Source organism: Crocuta crocuta, unplaced genomic scaffold (genome assembly GCF_008692635.1).
Source record: "Crocuta crocuta isolate KB4526 unplaced genomic scaffold, BGI_CrCroc_1.0 scaffold339, whole genome shotgun sequence".
Taxonomy (NCBI): domain Eukaryota; kingdom Metazoa; phylum Chordata; class Mammalia; order Carnivora; family Hyaenidae; genus Crocuta; species Crocuta crocuta.
This window is the reverse complement of record NW_027530357.1, coordinates 1,490,353-1,510,087: the sequence shown is the minus strand read 5'-3', so window position 1 is coordinate 1,510,087 and position 19,735 is coordinate 1,490,353. Positions and strand designations below refer to the sequence as shown.

At 54.4% G+C, this 19,735-nt stretch overlaps 1 protein-coding gene across 3 annotated transcripts; it reads left to right on the top strand.

Annotated features, from left to right (window-relative positions):
* The first annotated feature begins 334 nt into the window (after window positions 1-334).
* Window positions 335-19,567, top strand: HNF1A (HNF1 homeobox A). Of its 3 annotated transcripts, none has more exons than XM_077765995.1 (10): window positions 335-663; window positions 7,888-8,087; window positions 11,160-11,346; window positions 11,801-12,030; window positions 12,843-12,994; window positions 13,134-13,335; window positions 14,230-14,421; window positions 15,525-15,646; window positions 15,739-15,883; window positions 18,225-19,567. In XM_077765995.1, exons 1-10 carry the CDS (start codon window positions 335-337, stop codon window positions 18,350-18,352), a joined length of 1,887 nt encoding a protein of 628 aa, XP_077622121.1. In that variant the 3' UTR covers window positions 18,353-19,567. The 3 variants fall into 3 exon arrangements, with proteins under 3 accessions (XP_077622121.1, XP_077622120.1, XP_077622122.1); XM_077765994.1 differs by having other exon boundaries at window positions 15,718-15,883; XM_077765996.1 differs by lacking the exon at window positions 14,230-14,421.
* The last annotated feature ends 168 nt before the right edge of the window (window positions 19,568-19,735 follow it).

The following is a 19,735-nucleotide window of genomic DNA, read 5'->3' as shown; positions in this document are numbered from 1 at the left end:
TCCCTCTGCACTGCCGTGAGGCCCGCACTTTGCAGGGCTGAAGTCCAAAGTTCAGTCCCTTTGCTAAGCACACGGATAAATATGAACCTTGGAGAATTTCCCCAGCTCCAATGTAAACAGAGCGGGCAGGGGCCCTGATTCACTGGCCGCCGGGGCCAGAGTTGGGGGTTGGGGGTGCCCACAGGGCTCGCTTAGTGGGGTTTGGGGGGGCAGTAGGTGCAAAGGGCCTGGTTCGTGCCTGCCGGCCGACCGGCCAGCAACTAGGCAGCCCGCTCGGTGGGGGAGGCGGCCGGTCTGGTGGCCCCAGGCCGCGTGGCCCGGTGGTGGTGGAGCCATGGTGTCTAAACTGAGCGAGCTGCAGACGGAGCTCCTGGCCGCCCTGCTGGAGTCGGGCCTGAGCAAAGAGGCGCTGATCCAGGCACTGGGTGAGCCGGGGCCCTACCTGCTGGCTGGAGACGGCCCCCCAGACAAGGGAGAGTCCTGCGGCGCCGGCGGTCGGGGGGAGCTGGCCGAGCTGCCCAATGGGCTGGGGGAGGCGAGGGGCTCCGAGGACGAGACGGACGACGACGGGGAAGACTTCACGCCGCCCATCCTCAAAGAGCTGGAGAACCTCAGCCCCGAGGAGGCGGCCCACCAGAAGGCCGTGGTGGAGACTCTGCTGCAGTAAGGACCCCTCCCCATCCCCGGCATCCAAGGAGCCCAGGGAGGCCCACCCCTGGCTCCCGGCTAGCCCTTCATTTGGGAGCCATGGCTTTTAGCCTGGCTGTCAGGAAGGGGGACAGGGCCCGCGAGAACTCGGGTGTCCTTGCTCTGAGGCTGGAGCCTCCCAGCCCCCGACGCTGGCCCTGGGTGAAGTCCCGAGTTCCCGTGAGCTAAGGCTTTCTGCCCTGTGCTTGAGAAGTGAGGGCCTGGCCCAGGGGAGCTCTGACATCTGGGGGAAGCAGGAAAGCCCATAATTCAAGTGCCTGGAGAACCAGAGGGTGGTGGGAATTTTTAGCCACCACGGCCATTTCTACGCCCCAAACTCTAACTTCCTGCTAAGCAGTCAGATTGTAGTCTCCAGGGCCAGGAAGCACTGCTGGTGAGAGGGGGTGCCGAGGTTGGGCTTTTAGGGGTTCCCGTAGCCACCCTGGGGACTCAGGCATTACGCCGGGAAAGTCCAGGTCTTACCTGAGGGAGATGGAGCCTTGGAGCAGGACCTGGTTCCCCTTACCCTGCACAGCGTTAGTTAGCCCCCAACAATTCACCAGCAGGCACCATTAGAGGTCTCCCTGTCATGTACCCCCATCCACTGGCTGGCTCCCCATCTCCTGGAGAGCTGGGTGGGTCTGAGCCTGATGCCTCCCCTCTCCTCAGCCACACTGACCTGGTTACTAATTACCCACGAGCTTTATTATTTCTCTTTTGTTTTATAAATTTATAAACGGTAAAAGGCTCTGATAAGGCCTGTGATCATTAACTTGTAAAGATGGTGGCCTGGGGAGACCTGGGCCAACCAAGCTCCCACCAAGCAGGGGCGGGGGAAGGGGGTCTAGGGGCTTCAGGGACTGCCTCCCTGAAGGCTCCTAAGCTCCAATCCTAACAGCCAGGCACCGTGCTGCCGTGTTACACGCAGACATCCAGATAATGTTGAGACGAACCCTAGAAGGAAGCTAGGGATAACTCTGCTTCACAGACAAGGAAACCGAGGCCCAGAGAGGGAAGGTAGCTTGACTAAGGCCACCCAGCTGAGCCTCCACGGCCACTCTGTTGGGTGCTTTCAATTGCCAGGATTGGGCAGCCAGAGGGAGTCCCAAAGACGCTCTCTAGGGGACCATCTCTTTTCTGTCCAAGGTCCTGATCCCAGCTTGGAGCCGGGGAGCCCTCAGGGTCTGCCCGGCCTTGCAAGGGCCTGGGCTGGGGGCAGGGAGCATCCTGGGCCCCCTGACTTGGCAGGAAGAAGAGGGCAAAGGGCCCTGCTGAGCTGCAGGGGAGGGGCAAAGAGTCAGGCACTGCCAGACCCAGGGTGAGGGCAACGGGGACAGGGTGGGGCTGGGCCAGACCTGCTCAGGGCCCCAGGTGGGACCGGGGGCTTCGGGTCGGGGTGGGGGCAGGACGTGCCAAGGGCCTTTCTTACCTGGCTGGGTGGGGCCTCTTGATCAGCAGCCCCCTTCAGTGGAATGGTGGGGGGGGAGGCTCGATCCACAGCACTTGAGGGGGGAACAGAGGTCAAAGTGCTCCCTGGGGACCAGCAGAAATCCTGGAAGCTGAGAGAGAGAGAGGAGAGCCACAGAAGTAGAGAGGGCATGGGGAGGGGGGATGGAGAAGCCTGGAGAAGCACAGGATAGCAGAGGAGCCAGCGGGGGGCCGAGGGACTCACACCCAGCTGGGAGAAGGGGCTGGGGTGAAAGCGAGACGCCCCAAGCTGAGAGGAGGCTGGAGTGCTTCCCTGCCTGCCCCGATTGGGTTTTCTTTAATGCTAACAGCACGCTATTTACTTTCCATTTAAATTTGAGATGTTGCTATAAATTATCAACCAGCTCCTTGTTCCTGCGGAGTTTATAACTAACTACCTGGGTTACTTATTGTTCAGGTAACAAAAGGGATCTGAAAACGCCCTGAGGGAAAAAAGTGGGGCCTCTACCCTCAGGGCCCAGGAGGGAAGCCCCGGGAAGCCAAGTCTTTGGAGAAGACAGTGTGCAGGGAAGAGGCAGGGTGGGTCCCGGCTGAGCAAGGGATGATGGGGAACTGAGCTCTTCCCTTGAACCTCCACCTTTAGTTCACTGTGTGACCTTGGGCAAGTCTTGTCTCCTGCCTCAGTTTACCTAGCTGGCAATGAATAAAATTCAAATCCCCTGCCCTGGGTCCCTAACCTCTTCTTGAGGGAAATCTCCTTCCTCCCTTTCTTCCAGTTATGCTGAATTTGATGATTCCTACCTCAGGGCCTTTGCATGTGCAGTTTCTTCTGTGGATACTTCTTTCTAGATCTTCCTATGACCGATTCCCTCTTCTCCTTTTGCCCAAATGTCACCTCCTCAGGGAGGCCCTCCCTGACTCCCTATCTAAAGGCAGGACCCACCACAATCATACTCTTTCCCACCACCTTCTGTTACTGGCTTTCGTCCCTTAACTTTATTTACGATTATCTAAAAAAATTTTTTTATGTTTTTTTTTTTATTTCTGAGAGAGAGAGAGAGAGGGAGAGAGACATCGTGAGCAGGGGAGGGTCAGAGAGAGAGGGAGACACAGAATCTGAAACAGGCTCCAGGCTCTGAGCCGTCGGCACAGAGCCCAATGCAGGGCTCAAACCCACGAACCGTGAGTGTGATCATGACCTGAGCCGAAGTTGGATGCTTAACTGACTGAGCCACCCAGGCGCCCATATTTATGATTATCTATTTGCGTCTGTTTATCTATCTCCTCATGTGAGATTATCTATCTCCTCATGAAAATAGAAGCTTTTCAAAGGGAAAGCCTGTGTGACCTTGTTTACCACTCGAACCTCTGATATCCAGCCCAGTGGCTACCACACAGTAAGAATGAATGAGTAGCTAGGGTTCCCTGAAGCCCTGGGCACCGCTGCTGTAAAGGTCAGGGGAGGAACCGGTACCCAGGGCTCCTTCCTGGGTCTCCTGCTGGGTCCTCCCTGTTCCTGGGCAGCTCAAAGCACAAACTGAGGGTCTGATCTTCTCCATCAGGCAGCATCAGGGCACTGAGACCCTGGAAGACAGTGGCTAAGGTGGGACAGTCTGACATCTCTGAGGCCAACCTGCCTGGGTTCAAATCACAAATCAGCCCCACCCTAACTTGGGCAGGTGATTTCACGCCTCTGAGCCCTAGCTTCCTCTGCAAGGCAGAGCTGACAGTAACACTTGCCCACGGGGCAGTAAACGGTTGCTATGAGTAATAGTCCTGTTTTACAGATGTGCAAACTAAGGCTCAGAGTTGCAAAATGACTTGCCCAAGGTAATTTACAAAGTAGTACTGGCTGGGACTCGGGCCCAGGTCCTCCTAATCCCCACTCTGCACAGCGTCCTTGAGGTTGTATGCCCGTGTCCTTGATAAGTGTATTTCTCTTTTTATCCTCCTGAGCTGCTCTTGCTCTTAACCTCTCACTCCCTTCCACACAGTGCTCTAGAGGTCACGGCGGCTTATAAATCGTGGAATTCATTTTCTCCTCCTGGCAACCTGTGAAATATTATTAGCCCTGTATCACAGCTGGGGAAACTGAGGCATGCTGAGGTTAAGGCATTTCCTAAGGCCACCTGAAAAGTGACTGGCAGAGCTGGGATTCAACCTGAGATGGGACCCTCCCCCCATCTCCACCAGCCACATGCACTGAGAACCCAGCTCCCCCTCCAAATGCGTGGCCCTTCCAGCTGGTCTCCAAGTCCCACAGCCTCGGACCCTCTGAAACCCCTGGGGCCGGCGAGCCAAAGGCCCAAAATCTTGAACCTCTGATTGAGCCCCGAACCTGTAGCAGGTGGGAGGAGGAGATGTGGGCAGATCTTCACCTCTCCTGGGTCCTCTGCCCTCTGCTACGGGGCTGGGGGTCCCATGGCTACATCATCCATGATGAGGATGATGTGACAAATTGTACTTACTGAGCCACATGCCAGGCCCCGCTTTACGCAGTTCATTCCTAATTGAAACTCACTCATTTGTCCCAAGGGCACTGGGAGGCAGGCGGGGGCTCCCTGCCGTGGTCCAGAGGAGGCGTGGGGCACGCGCACATGGCGTTTGGGCGCCGTGGTGGGACGTGAACCCAGGTTGGCTTGACCCTTAAACCCACTCGAATAAGAGCAGGAGATACATGGAGCATGGCCTCTTGGTGCTGGGTTGGGAGAACCATCCTGAAAGGGTCAGGTCCTTTGAGACTGATGTGAGTGGGGGTGGGGTGTGGGAGAAAGAGAGAGTGAACAATTGAGAGGCACACAGAGACGGAAGGGGAGAGAGAGAGAGATGGAGAGAGAGAGAGGGAGGGAGGCAGAAAGAGATAGAGAGAGAGACACAGTGAATCAAATGGACAGTGACAGATTGTAAATCTTTAGTTTGAGCCAGGGAGGCCCCCCTAAGAGAAAGACTGAGCTCATTCTCTCCTAGGAAGAGAGAAGAGAGGGAGGGAGGTTGCTCAGGAGGGTGATGTCTGCAGCAGGGGGGAGGGGGGAGGCCAACAGGCAGCCAGGCTCCAGAATCAGATAAACATGTTTGTCTCAGAGCACAGAACTGGACTTTGTACTGCGCTTCTGTCCTGGCTCTGACGGGCATCCAGGGAGAAGGGGAGGGGTTGACAAGGAGGAGGGAGGGCAGAGGAAGAGCTCCAGGAGAGCTCGGGGGCGGGGGAGTCTGGGCAAAGAGAAACATTCTGGAGTCCCCGCTAGGTTGCTTTGCTCAAGCGCTCCCCTTTCCAAGGCTCTGTTTCCCTATCTGTGAAATGGGTACATAAGTAGCACCTAGTTCCCAGGGTTACAGTAAAATGTAAATGGCTGGCTTTTAGCGTGGTACCTGGTTCACGGTAAATACTCGGGAAACATGACTTCTCACATCCCTCATTTTTACGCATCTGGGACTTGGACACACCTGACTGCTGGCCAATTTAAATTGAATGGTCCCTGCAGCCCTGTCTATGGGAACCGCTGATAAAAAGGAGAAAGTCACGGGCCTGGGCCCCATGCCGCTGAAAGGCTCTGTGCCCATGACACCTGAGAAGGGCATTGTCAAGGGGGCAAGGCCAGGCTGGCTCTTTGGGAAGGAGAGGAGGGGAGAAGGCAGTATGAGGTGGGCCTCAAAGTACTGGAGGGTATATTTGCTTTTTGTTCTTTTACAATTTAGTTTTAAGTGTTACCCGTGTATGTACAGCATATTGTACAACGTTGTACTACATTATTTCAAAAGTGCAGAAAAGCCACAGAGGACACTTTCCTCTCCCCCTGTCCCCAGCACCCCATTCCTATCTTGAGACGATCAGTGTCATGAGTGTCTTCTGTGTTCTTCTGGCATTTCATGCAAATACGTGGAAATCTGTCACGCCGCTTCACATTTTACACAGATCGCACAGCAAGCCTACCAGAGGGGCTCTGTTCCATCTGGGCTCAGGGAGAGCTTCCCGGGTGGGTTTCCACGGTTACATTTCCCAGAGGCACCGCAATCACAACTCTTGCGCTGGACACTTAGGTGGTTTCCAGTATTTTCAGCAAGCAAAATGAACTGCCTCCTACTACTGCTATTTGTCACATGTGCAAATACTGGAAGGCTCAAGTTCTAGAAGCAAACTGCTCAGTTGAGGAGGTGAGAGCCTCAGGCTCTGGAACCCCACAGAGCTGGGTTCAACCCCCACCCCCACCCCCGCTCTGCCTATTGCGGCACTGTCACGTGGAACTGTTTTTACCTGACACATATTTGTCAGACAAGCTCAGGAGAGGACTGGGCAAAGAGAGGAGGGTCGAGACACAACAGGAGAGGCAGAGAGTGCATTTGTGCAGTCCAGGCAGTCGGAACCCCCCATTCTCCAGTGAGCAGAGCATGAGAACGTGAAGCGTAGATGGCAGTCTCTCCAGTGAGAGTCTCAGCGTGCGCACGCGCACACACACACACAAACACACACACTCTTGTATGGGCCCCTGCATATCAGCTGGTAACCTTTTCACCTGGACCTGTCTGCCCCTGTGCTCTGGGAAACTGGCCAGCCCACAGCTTAGGGGTTAGTCCAGATTTTCAGGGGGTGTTCTGACCCTGTGTGATTTCTACCTGATAGGATGACTTTGAACAGAATCCCTTCATATGGGAGGGACTCTGCTGGGCTGTCCCTGTGACCTTGGGCAAAAGATGCAATGCCAGCACTCTTAGCATCAGTGACTCTGGCTGTAAAATGAGAGAATTATTTTTCTCTCCTTGTTTTCAGAACCATTCCCCCATCCACCTGGCCCTAGTAGGTCTCTCCCTTAGCCATCCATCCATCTGCTCGCATCCCTATTCACTTATCCATCTACACTCCCATTCATTCATCAAACTACCCATCCATGCAGGCACCATCTATTTATCTAGCTATCCATCCATCCACCATCCCATTTACCCAGCCATCTATCCATCCACCCATGTATATATTCCCCTATCTACCTATCCATCTACCCTCTTATCCATTCATCCAACCGCCCATCCATCCAGCTACTATCCACCATCTATTTATCCATCTATCCATCCATTCATCCACCATCCCATTCAACCACCCATTTCTCCAACCCTCTATCCACCTACCCTCCCATTCATTCATCCATCCACCCATCCACTATCCCATCCATCCACCCACTCACCCATCCACTCATTCATTCATGCATTCACCATGGACATGCAGGCCTATTTTGGGTGCTGAAAACCAGAGAGTTCCTGCCCTCCAAGCGTTTACAATCTCTCACAGTGGATAAGACACAGCCACAAATAACATTTTGAGGTAGGATGAGGTGGGGGATCTTTAAAGGAGACATAAAGGTGAGGATCTTCCCCAACTGGCTTATATAGCTTCTGGTGAGAGTCTGTTCATGTCTTCATCTCGGCCCATATGTCTGTGCATTCATGTTTCTAAACTTTTATCTGTGTCCTTGTCTATGTGGTACTATTTGAGGCCTGTGTCCACGTGTGTGTGTGTGTGTGTGTGTGTGTCTTTAAGTCTCTGTTCCCATGTTCATGTGTCTGCGTCCCTGTGTCCTGGACAGCCCTTACCTTGCTGTCCCCTGAGTCTAAGTGTCCCTGTGTCTTGGCAAGAGTGCCCTTACCTTGCTGTCCCTGAGACTAAGAGTAGGTCCCAGGCTCGGTGGCTGCTTTCACCCCCAATCCCCACTCTCAGGGCTGACGGGCCCCCAACTCTGCCTGCACCCCCACGCTGAGCAGGCTCTGTCCTGGCCCTCCTCCTAGGGAGGACCCGTGGCGCGTGGCCAAGATGGTCAAGTCCTACCTGCAGCAGCACAACATCCCCCAGAGGGAGGTAGTCGACACCACCGGCCTCAACCAGTCACACCTGTCCCAGCACCTCAACAAGGGCACCCCCATGAAGACACAGAAGCGAGCGGCCCTGTACACCTGGTACGTCCGCAAGCAGCGAGAGGTGGCCCAGCGTAAGTAATGACCACAGCCCCGTCCTCCCTGCAGCTCTGGGCGGGNGGAAGTCCCTCCGCCGCAACACGGGGACAGGCCGTCTGCGTCCGCGGGAGTCGACCGGCGACCGGCACTTGTTACCTGTTCGCGCGAGGCACTCGGGGGGGAGGGGAGTAGGTGGGTCCTGGGCATCCGAAGATGGACGCATGGGTCCCTGCCTTCTAAGTGCTCTGTGTGGAAGGGAAGCAGGAGGGTAGGAGAACAGGTCATTATGATACAGCGAGACGTGTATTATGTGATGCAGACAACAGTAAGAGCTAGTGTTTATGGAGAATTCGCCGCGTGCCAGGCGCAGTGCAGAGTAGGACTCCATAAAGTATTTCAAAAAAATTTTTTGTAATGTTTTATTTATTTCTGAGAGAGAGAGAGGTAGCGTGAGCAGGGGAGGGTCAGAGAGAGAGGGAGACACAGAATTCGAAACAGGCTCCAGGTTCTGAACTGTCAGCACAGAACCCGATGCGGGGCTTGAACCCACGAACCATGAGATCATAACCTGAGCCGAAGTCGGACGCTTAATCGCTTAATCAACTGAGCTACCTAGGCGCCCCAGATTTCCCTATTATTAACACTAGTATGTGATTTTATTTTTAAAGTTTTATTTATTTATTTATTTATTTATTTATTTATTTATTTATTTATTGAGAGAGAGAGAGAACACAAGCTGGGGATGGCCAGAGAGAGAGAGGCAAGAGAATCCCAAGCAGTCTCTGTAGTCAGCACAAAGCCCGATGAGGGGCTCCAACTCACGAACCATGAGATCATGAACTGAGCCTAAATCAAGAGTCGACACTTAACTGCCTGACTGAATGAGCCACTCAGCCACCCCTAGTATTGGCCATTTGTCACAACAAAGAAACCAACACTGACACTATTATTAAGTCCATACTTCATTATTCGGATTTCCTTGGTTTTCCCCTAATGTTAATGTCCTTTTTCTGGTCCGGGATCACATCCAGTTGTGGACATACTTTATTTACTTGCCATGTTGCCTTAGGTTGCTCTGGCCTGTGACAGTTTCTCGGATTCTCCTTGTTTTTGATGGCTTTAACAGGACAGTTAAAAAAAACCCACTTTTTAAAAATGTTTTGTTTTTTGTTTTTTGTGTTTTTTTGAGAGAGAGAGAGAGAGAGACAGAGCATGAGCAGGGGAGGGTCAGAGAGAGAGGGAGATACAGACTCTGAAACAGGCTCCAGGCTCTGAGCTGTCAGCACAGAGCCTGACTCAGGGCTCGAACCCACGAACCGCGGGATCATGACCTAAGCCGAAGTCGGATGATTAAGAGATTGAAGCCACCCAGGCGCCCCGACAGAATAGCAATTTTTAAGCTGAAATGTTTTCATTTTCTGGCCAAGTCATAGTGTCTGGTACTCCAGATCTTGGTCCGGCTGGCTGCCAGGAGAGATGGCCAACTGAGTCTGCTGGAGTCTGAGTCACGCAGGCTTCTCGTGGTCTCTAGGTGGGTCTAATCCCACCTGTCCTCGGAGCACCCGTGCTGGCTTCTGCCTCTTGAAACTCAGAGGGATGAAGGCACCCCTTCTGCCCTATCCCTGACTCGATCTTCCTGCCTCCTCTCTCAGAAAAATGGCCTGGCACTTATCTGTTATATTCCCTTGGTGGCTTGCTCAGGGATAATCTAATAGTTTCCATTAAAGTGGAACCAGCTGGGGCGCCTGGGTGGCTTAGTCGGTTAAGCATCCGACTTTCGCTTAGGTCATGATCTCACGGTTCGTGGGTTCAAGCCCCGCGTCGGGCTCTGTGCTGACAGCTCAGAGCCTGGAGCCTGTTTCAGAGTCTGTATCTCCCTCTCTCTCTGACCCTCCCCTGCTCACGCTGTCTCTCTCTCTCTCTCCTAGAAATAAATAAAACATTAAAAAAAAAATTTTAAAGTGGAACCAGCTGACAAGGACTGGCTGGGTCCCCCCTCTCCCAGCCAACACTTGCATGTTAAGTGTGCTTTACACGCCTGAAAAGTTTAAAATAGCTCCGAATCTACTCAAGAACTGTGGTTCAAGTTTCTATTCTACTGTGCAGCCCTGGAAAGGTATTTAGCCTCTCTGAGCCTCAGCTTCACCTGTAAAAGGAGACAGCAAATGTGTTAGATCTGAACAAACACCAATGCTTACCTGGAGCCCTGTACTGAAAAGGACGGGGAGCTATGTCTTGGCTCAGTAGAAAATGGTGCAGGGTTTTTAATTTTTTTCTTAGAAAATGTAATATTTATCCCACAAGTGCACTTGTGGGGATGAGCACCGGGTGTTATATGGAAACCGACTTGACAATAAATTATTAAAGAAAAAAAAGAAAATGTAATATTTATTTGTTTTTTATGGTTTTTTAAAAATATATTTTATTGTCAAGTCAGCTAACATACAGTACGCACAGTGTGCTCTTGGCTTCGGGAGTAGATTCCCGTGATTCATCACTTCCATAAAACACCCAGTGCTCGTCCCAACAAGCACTCTCCTTCCTCCATGCCCATCACCCATTTTCCCCTCTCCCCCACCCCCCATCAACCTCAGTTTGTTCTCTGTATTTAAGAATCTGTTATGGTTTGCCTCCCTCTCTGTTTGAAACGATTTTTTCCCCTTCCCCTCCCCCATGGTCTTCTGCTAAGTTTCTCATGTTCCACACAGGAGTGAAAACATGGTATCTGTCTGTCTCTGCCTGACTTATTTCACTCAGCATAACACCCTCTAGTTCCATCCACGTTGTTGCAAATGGCAGGATTTCATTCTTTCTCATTGCCGTCTAGTATTCCATTGTCTATATAAACCATATCTTCTTGATCCATCCGTCAGTTGGTGGACATTTGGGTGCAGGGGTTGATTAGTGATGTCTGCTTTGGACACCGGTTAGGACAGGGGTGGCATGTGTGCTGTGTACCTGTCATCATTGGATTACATGACTTCTAAGTTCTAGCTGTAAGCTCGTTGGGCTCAGCACCCTGGGAATAAGAAAGAAACAGGCCGCGTGGCCAGGAGCGGGAAGGCAGGAGTGAACTGCGTCCTGCTTATGGCTCTCTGTGCCTACAGAGTTCACCCACGCAGGGCAGGGTGGGCTGATTGAAGAGCCCACAGGTGATGAGTTGCCGACCAAGAAGGGGCGGAGAAACCGTTTCAAGTGGGGCCCGGCCTCCCAGCAGATCCTGTTCCAGGCCTATGAGAGGCAGAAGAACCCCAGCAAGGAGGAGCGAGAAGCACTGGTGGAAGAGTGCAATAGGTAGACTGGCTGGTGGGTTGGCAGGGCTGATTTGGTCTGGGTGGGGCCAAGGTCGGGAGAGGGTGGTCCTGGGTTGGGAAGGAAGCTCGCCAGTCCTTGAGAGCTCCTCCTGTTGGCCCTGGAGCACTCAGCTTCTGCTCGATGTCTGGAACCTAGCTCCACTCCTATAGCACCCACTCCCCACCCACCCCACCAACCCTTGAGTGGCTGCTCATCTCATACACCCTCATTACTACCCTAATGGCTATTTTGCTTACTTTATAAGTGACGAGACCGAGAGAGGCTAAGACACTTGCCCCAGGTCACACAGCAGAACTGGGACTAGAACCCAGATCTGCCAGTTTTAAACATTAAGGTAGAACCCTACCTCTCAGAACTCTCTTCCCCACCTCCAGCCCTAGCAGAGGGTTCCTCTGAGCCCGGCCTGGAGGCTCACGAATGGCCATTTCTGCAGGGCGGAGTGCATCCAGAGGGGGGTGTCACCATCGCAAGCACAGGGGCTGGGCTCCAACCTCGTCACGGAGGTGCGTGTCTACAACTGGTTTGCCAATCGGCGCAAGGAAGAAGCTTTTCGGCACAAGCTGGCCATGGACACATACAGTGGGCCAGGCCCCGGCCCTGCGCTGCCAGCCCACAGCTCCCCGGGATTGCCCCCACCTGCCCTCTCCCCCACTAAGGTCCACGGTGAGTGCTATGTGGGCAGGGGGATGGAAACAGTAGAGGGTAGGCCGGTGAGCTGGGGAGCACCATCTCCGTGGCAGTGGCCACCCAAACCTCTTAGTCCTTGAGCTTGGCTCCTTATCACTCCGCCCCACTCATGTCTCTCTCTATCCAGTCCTCTCCAGTCCACCCCACTGACCACACCCCTCCATTCCATTCTGTCCAGCCTAACTTGACTTGGGTTACTTCCATTCAGTTCATTCAAGATCAGTTCAATTCAATTCACTTCCATTCAATTCAATTCTGTTCAACTCATTATGATCCAATTTAGTTCCTTGAAAGTACACTCCGTCTAACTAAATATAATAGGAGGAAATGAAATTAATTTTGTACAGCTCTGTTCAATTCAATCCAGTTCTCTTTGATCTGATTCAGTTCAACTCCATGTGCTCAACCTAGCTCAGTTCGTTTCAGGCTCACTTCAGCTGGATTCCATTTCATTGAACTAATTCCAGTTGCTTCTATTCAACTTGGCTCAGTGCAATTTCATCAGCCTCAGCTTCTGTTGATTCGAATGTCTTTCACTGCACACCTACTGCCTATCACATGTAGTGCTAGTCAGAGGGGGCCACGGAGCTAATTAAACTCAGGTCTTGCCTTCAAGGAGTTGGAAGCATCAGCCTGGGACCTGGCAGTAAGATGCTCAGGTGAAGCTTGCTGGCTGCACACAGAAAGATGGGGCAAGTGGCCTAAGCACACCGATGCAGTTTGGAATGATGAGGGCCACGGAGGGCAGGGAAGGGGGGTGCTGAGGCTGGGTGCTGCTCCTATTCCAGGTGTGCGCTATGGACAGCCAACGACCAGTGAGGGGGCAGAAGTGCCCTCAAGCAACGGTGGTCCCTTGGTGACAGTGTCTGCACCCCTGCACCAAGTGTCCCCCACGGGCCTGGAGCCCAGTCACAGCCTGCTGAGCACCGAAGCCAAGCTGGTGAGTGTCCCCATACCCCCAGGTAGGGGCACCCCTCCCAACCCTGTCTTCCATCTTCCCTTGGCTGGGAGATTCCAGAGTCATCCGCCGGGAGCTGGTGTGGTGCTCCACCTTGACTCAGCTTGGTTTCCCCTCCAAGGTCTCAGCAACTGGAGGCCCCCTTCCCCCTGTCAGCACCCTGACAGCACTGCACAGCTTGGAGCAGACATCCCCAGGCCTCAACCAACAGCCCCAGAATCTCATCATGGCCTCACTTCCTGGGGTCATGGCCATTGGGCCTGGTGAGCCTGCCTCCCTGGCGCCCACCTTCACCAACACAGGTGCCTCCACCCTGGTCATCGGTAAGTTGGTGGGCATGGGGGGGCACCCCCGTGGGAGGGATGGGGCTCCCACAGAATCCAGAACCTGGAAGAGTCACTGGGACTCATTCATTCATTCATTCATTCACTCATTCATATGTTGAGTGCCTGCGCTGTGCCAGGACTATGCTACATCAGTGATACACAGATGAACCAAACAGACCGAAATCTCAATGACTCGAGTGGGGAGGCAGACAACAAACATAATACAGACATCATATAGTGTCTTGGAAGGCAAAATGTCTACGGGAAAAGTAAGCGGAGAAAGGGGGATCAACGTTTTGTAGGTCTTAGGTTGCGTATGGTTTTTTAAAAGATGTTTTATTTTTGAGAGAGCGAGCGAGCAAGGGAGGGGCAGAGAGAGGGAGAGAGAGGATCTGAAGTTAGCTCTCCACTGACAGCACAGAGCCTGATGCAGGGCTCAAACTTATGAACCGTGAGATTGTGACCCAAGCCAAAGTCAGACACTTAATCAACTGAGCCACCCAGGCGCCCGTTTTTTGTTTTTTTTTTTTAAGCCCAGAAAGACTTCATTTGCAGGAACGGTGATGCAGAGCTCAATGGATAAGACAGATAGGGAGCTGCTGGGAGAGGGGCACAGAGTTAAGCTGCAGGGCCTTTGAACTGCTGTGGAACCCCAGGGCTCTAGGGAACCTAGTTTGACTCAGCCCCTGCCTATATAATGAGTTAGAGGCTCAGAGAGAGGGAGTGACTTGCCTGGATCATGTAAGTTAGGGATGGCTCCTAGGGCAAAGGTGTCTCCTAGTCGCCTCTTCCCTCCCCACAACCCTTTGGCTCTGGGAGGGACGGACAGTGCCCCCAGGGGTCAGTGAAGGGGGTAGGAAGCCTGGCTGACTCCTGTTCCTCCCACTCCAGGCCTGGCCTCCACTCAGGCCCAGAGCGTGCCGGTCATCAACAGTATGGGCAGCAGCCTGACCACCCTGCAGCCGGTCCAGTTCTCCCAGCCGCTGCACCCTTCCTACCAGCAGCCACTCATGCCCCCCATGCAGAGCCACGTGGCCCAGAGCCCCTTCATGGCCACCATGGCCCAGCTGCAGAGCCCCCATGGTGAGCACTCCCTGGGCATGGAAGGGGCTGAGTGTCTACGAGCACAGGGAGTAGTGTGGCTTAGCAGCTTGTGTGGTGTGTGTGTGTGTGTGTGTGTGTGTGTGTATGTGTGCGTGCGCATGCGCGCACGCGTGCTTCTGTGATGAGGCGGTCTGCAGGCCAGAATAGGATTCAGCGTGTGTGTGCGGCATTTCTGTGAGTGCAAAGGCAAGTAGCTGTGCACTGGTGTTTGCAGGTGCACACCCACGTGTGAGAGGACAGGTCACAGCCCTGTCTCTGAAACCCAGGGGGCCACGTGTGTTTCAGAATTCGCTACTTCTCAGACTTTACATATGGTGAATCCACCACATGTTACATTGCACTCCCAGCAGGGCTCAGGCAATATCTGGTCAAAGCACTGGGATTTTTCTGCGGCAGGAGGTAGTCTGCCACGAAGGAGGTTAATAAAGACAGACACAACCTGACACCGGGCTTGGGTGGGAGTTTGCCACCAAACGCGCTCTAGTGCTGACCTTATGAAAACCCGTGGGTTTTTCCGACGTTTTTGGAGTTCGGAATTGGGGATGAGCGACTGTGGACCGTGGACCTGTGTATCTGTGGATTTGATTCAGTGCACATATTTATGTGCGTATGGTTTTCTCTGAGCCGATGTGGGAATGTGTGGTTTTGTGTTTTTCTGCTGGTGTCTGTGTGAGTTCTTGTAGGGCTGGGCTGTAGGTGAGACTTTGGGTGACATTTTGGAGACCTGTCTTGGGGGTGGAGCTACGTGGCCCTCTGTCCGGCTCATGCCCTAACAGGAGCCACCGGCCTTTCCCTCCATGGCCTGTACTTAGTACAACAGCGCCTGTCCTCCCCCAGCCTTACCCCCATTGAGCCAGCCTGAGCAGGGTCCTGTAGTTGGGGAGAGGGTCTAACCCCTCTATCTGGAGCTCCCAGTCCTGGAAATCTGTCCTGAGTCCCCAGCCACTGCTCCACTGGGCCATTTACCAGGCCCTGTGCCTCATTTCCCCCAGAGCGCCAGCTCTGAGGCCCTCTTGGGAGGGGTCCAGCCTGGCCCAGGGTGCCAGGCCTTTATCCCCTCCTCTCTCCTCCCCACCGGCCAGCCCTCTACAGCCACAAGCCTGAGGTGGCCCAGTACACCCACACGGGCCTGCTTCCGCAGACCATGCTCATTGCCGACACCACCAACCTGAGTGCTCTGGCCAGCCTCACGCCTACCAAGCAGGTAAGGCCCAGGCCTGCCCCGCCCCTTGCTCGCCCCCCAGCCCCCGCGAGTGCACCCATGGGGGCGCTCAGGAGGCTGCTCTGTTCCCCCAGGTCTTCACCTCCGACACGGAGGCCCCCAGTGAATCCGGGCTGCACACGCCAGCATCTCAGACCACCACCATCCACATCCCCAGCCAGGACCCCGCGGGCATCCAGCACCTGCAGCCCGCCCACCGGCTCAGCACCAGCCCCACCGGTGAGCTGCCTTTCCCTGCGGCGCCCTCAGGCGGGGAGGAAGGTGTGTGCAGCAAACAGGTGCCCGGTGCTCCCCTGAAGTGAGCCAGGAAGGGTGTGAAACCACAGGGAGATGGGCCTATCTTATGGGAATATCTCACTGACTCGGATGAGGAAAAAGATCAATTGCAAGAGACAGAGGAGGGTAATGGTGAGGAGTAAACTGGTCTTGTTGTGGCTGGAGGTGGCTCAGAGGTGTGGTGGTTGGCTCAGGGCTTAGCATTGTTTGAGTTTGTTGCCCACATTTAAAGATTAGCTTTCTAATCTTTAACATTTTTTTATGTTTTATTTATTTCTGAGAGAGAGAGAGAGAGACAGACAGACAGCATGAGCAGGGGAGGGGCAGAGAGAGGGAGACACAGAATCTGAAACAGGCTCCGGGCTCTGAGCTAGCTGTCAGCACAGAGCCCGACGCGGGGCTCAAACCCACAGACTGTGAGATCATGACCTGAGCCGAAGTCGGGCACTTAACCGACTGAGCCACCCAGGGACCCCATAGCTTTCTAATTTCTGGCTTTTCCTGGAGAATTAGAGACCTGTGTTCCCACGCAGCAACAAGAGTATGGGCTCTCTAGGTCACCTACATCCCACTTGATACCCTGAGCCTGTAATCTACAATGTTGATGAAGGGCGGGCACTTGGGAGTCAGGCTGCTGGGCTCTGAGACCGGGGATGATCATTCACTAAGTGTGGGACTTTGGGCAGCCATTCTACCCTGTGAACATGTCTCCATCCAGCCCTGGTGGCTGCAGTGACAGGTACTGAGGGCTCCCTGCTCTGCCTGCGGGGTGCGTGTCATCCTCCCCATTTTATAAAGGAGAAAGCAGACACTCAAGGAGGTGAGGGACCTGGTCTCGCCTCTGACAGCTACTGCTAGGTGGCAAGACCGGGACTTGAACCCAGGTCCACACTCAAAGCCCATTCTCTTAGCTACTGGCAGCGGTCGGGGTTCTGGTGAGTCACAGAACCTATAGGAATACAGCAGACTCCTGAACAACGTGGGGCTTGAATTGCATGGATCCACTTACATGTGGATTCTTTTCATTTTTTACTTTTCTTTAAGTTTATTTATTTTGGGAGAGAGAGAGACAGAGAATGAGTGGGGGAGGGGCAGAGAGAGAGGACAGAGGCTCCAAAGTGGGCTCCCTGACAGCAGAAAGCCCAATGAGGGGCTTGAACTCACAAACTGTGAGATCATGACCTGAGCAAGTAGCAAGCTTAACCGACTGAGCCACTCAGGCGCCCCCATGTGGATTTTTTTAATACAGCACAGGACTGTAAATGTATTTTCCTTATGATGTTCTTTTTTAAATGTTTATTTATTTTTGAGAGAGGCAGAGAGAGACAGACAGACGGACACAGGCTGAGAGAGAGGAAGAGGGAGAGAATCCCAAGCAGGTTCCGTACTGCGTGTGCAGAGCCCGGGCTTGAACTCACAAACCACAAGATCATGACTTGAGCTAAGTTGGATACTTAACAGACTGAGCCATCCAGACGCCCTTTCTTTATGACCTTCTCGATATTTTCTTTCCTCTAGTTTACTTTATTGCAAGAATACAGTGCCTAGTACCTATAGCATGCAAGATATGTATCAATTGGCTGTTTATATTATTGGTAAGGTTTCCTGTCAATAGTAGGCTATTAGTAGCTAAGTTTCTGGGGAGTCAAAAGTTATCTGTACATTTGTGACTGCGCAGGGGGTCAGCACCCCTAACCCTCACACTGTTCGAGGCTCAGCTGGGTAGACACATACTTAAGGACCCGGCTGACGCGCCTGTGGGGCCGCAGGTCTGAGAGCTGTAGGAGAGACCAGCAGGCTGGCGCAGGAGGCGAGATTTAACCCTGCAGTCTTGAGGTAGGAAGATTCGCTAGGAAGCCTCAGCTTTTGCTCTTAAGGCCTTCGACTGATTAGATGAGACCCACGCATGTCATCCAGAGCAATCTCCTTTAAAGTCAACTGATGAGAGGTGTTAAAAGCGCACCTACACAATACCCCCACTGCAACGCTTAACTGTTTGGTCTGATGACTGTGCTGCAGCCTAGCAACGCAGATGCATAACTAACCACAGCATCTCACCAGGGCTCACTAAGACGTCCCGAGGGGGCCACTCCCTGGGTGGCTCCGGAGCCTGGCTGGGGGTTAATGAGACCCAAGTGTAGAGGTTTGGGGTTGTGGTTACCTGCTGCACCCCAGCAGGTGGTGAGGCCCTGCGTGCCCTGTCCCAAGTACCCCAGGGATGGGGGCGCGAGGTGGGGTGGGAGGGGCCCGGGCAGGCAGCCAGCGGTCTCATTTGCCCCTGCAGTATCCTCCAGCAGCCTGGTGCTGTACCAGAGCTCCGACTCCAACAACGGCCACAGCCACCTGCTGCCATCCAACCACAGTGTCATCGAGACCTTCATTTCCACGCAGATGGCTTCGTCCTCCCAGTAACCACAGCAACCGTCTCCCAGGGGCTGGGCCCCGCCTGGAGCCTGCATGGCCTGCTGGGGGGTGACCGGCACATCTGAGCCTGTGGAACTTTCACTGCCACAAGAGAATGGCCTTCCCTGGAAAACTGCATGGGTCCCCACCCTGCTCTGTCAGCATCGGAAAGGAGGGTTTCAAGGTGCCCCAATCTCAGGAGGGCTGTTTCAGTTCAAGAGGGGACTGTGGAGAGCTTGGGAGCAGAGCAAGACACGGACAAGAGGGACGGTCCCTGCTGCTCAGGGTGAATCTGGTCACTTGGAACAGTACGGGGCAGCCTCTGGACCCTGGTGCCTCCAGCCTGTGCCTGTGGAGAGCCCTGGCACCCCAAGGGAACCCTTGCAGCCGCACCCCTCAGGACACAAGGCTGCACAGCTGTGACTCACGGAGCTCAGTGAGAGGCCCAAGATCAACACGGCCCCGCCCTGCCACCTGTGCCCCAACCAGGCCCCTCTGCCCTGCCCCAGTTCCAGCCACTGACCCCTGCTCTCCACTCAAATAAGCATTCTCCGAGTGGCTACTCAGTGCCAGGGCGCGGGGCTCAGACGCCCCCGCCCCAGGAGAGCTCAGGCTAGCAGCGAAGGCATGCAGGACCCCTGGGCTTCCGGAGCCATCCCTCTCCCTGGCCTCCCACATGGCTGTTTCTCTTGCCCATTTGTCCCCCCGGGCATCACACCTTCTAATGCCAGCCTGGTATCTTGCCTCAGTGGAAAGACCCCTCCCCCCCAGGACTAGGAAGTCCCTCTTGCCCCCCGGGAGCCTTGTGACTCTGCGCCTGGTGCTGCGGTTGAGGTTCCAGGCAACAGCTCCCCTGGCCTGTGGGGCCCAGCACGGGGATGGCGGAAGGCCAGAAGGCAGCAAGGTCTGAGTAGGTGGGAGCCCAGGTGCCCAGAGGGTGAGGAGAGAGGCGCTTCCTGCAGGGGCGGGGCTGCTGCCTGGATGGCTGGGAGCTAGGCCGGCCCAGGGAGGGCAGCCACAGCCACGGCCGGGAGCCTGAGGTCCTGAGTGCCACACGAAGAACACGGCAGCTGCGCGGGGCCGGGGCTCTAGGACCTCCTCTCCGGGGAGGGGCTGCAGCTGACCTGGCCGTGCGGGCTGCTCCCACCCTGGGCCCAGGAAAGGGCCGGCGCAGAATGAGCGTCCCCCGCAGCTCGCAGCCAGCAGAGGCCCAGCCTGTGCATTTATTTAACTTTTAGTAAAGGAAATGAGGAATGGAGTAGTGGAAACGAGTACTGGGGACTTCTTGGTTGTCCATACATTGCCCAGACGGCGCTGGGCAGGCACAGGGAGGCGGCGGCGCGGGCAGGCACACATACTCTCACATCCCACCTCTGTCTTTCTTGCTCTGCT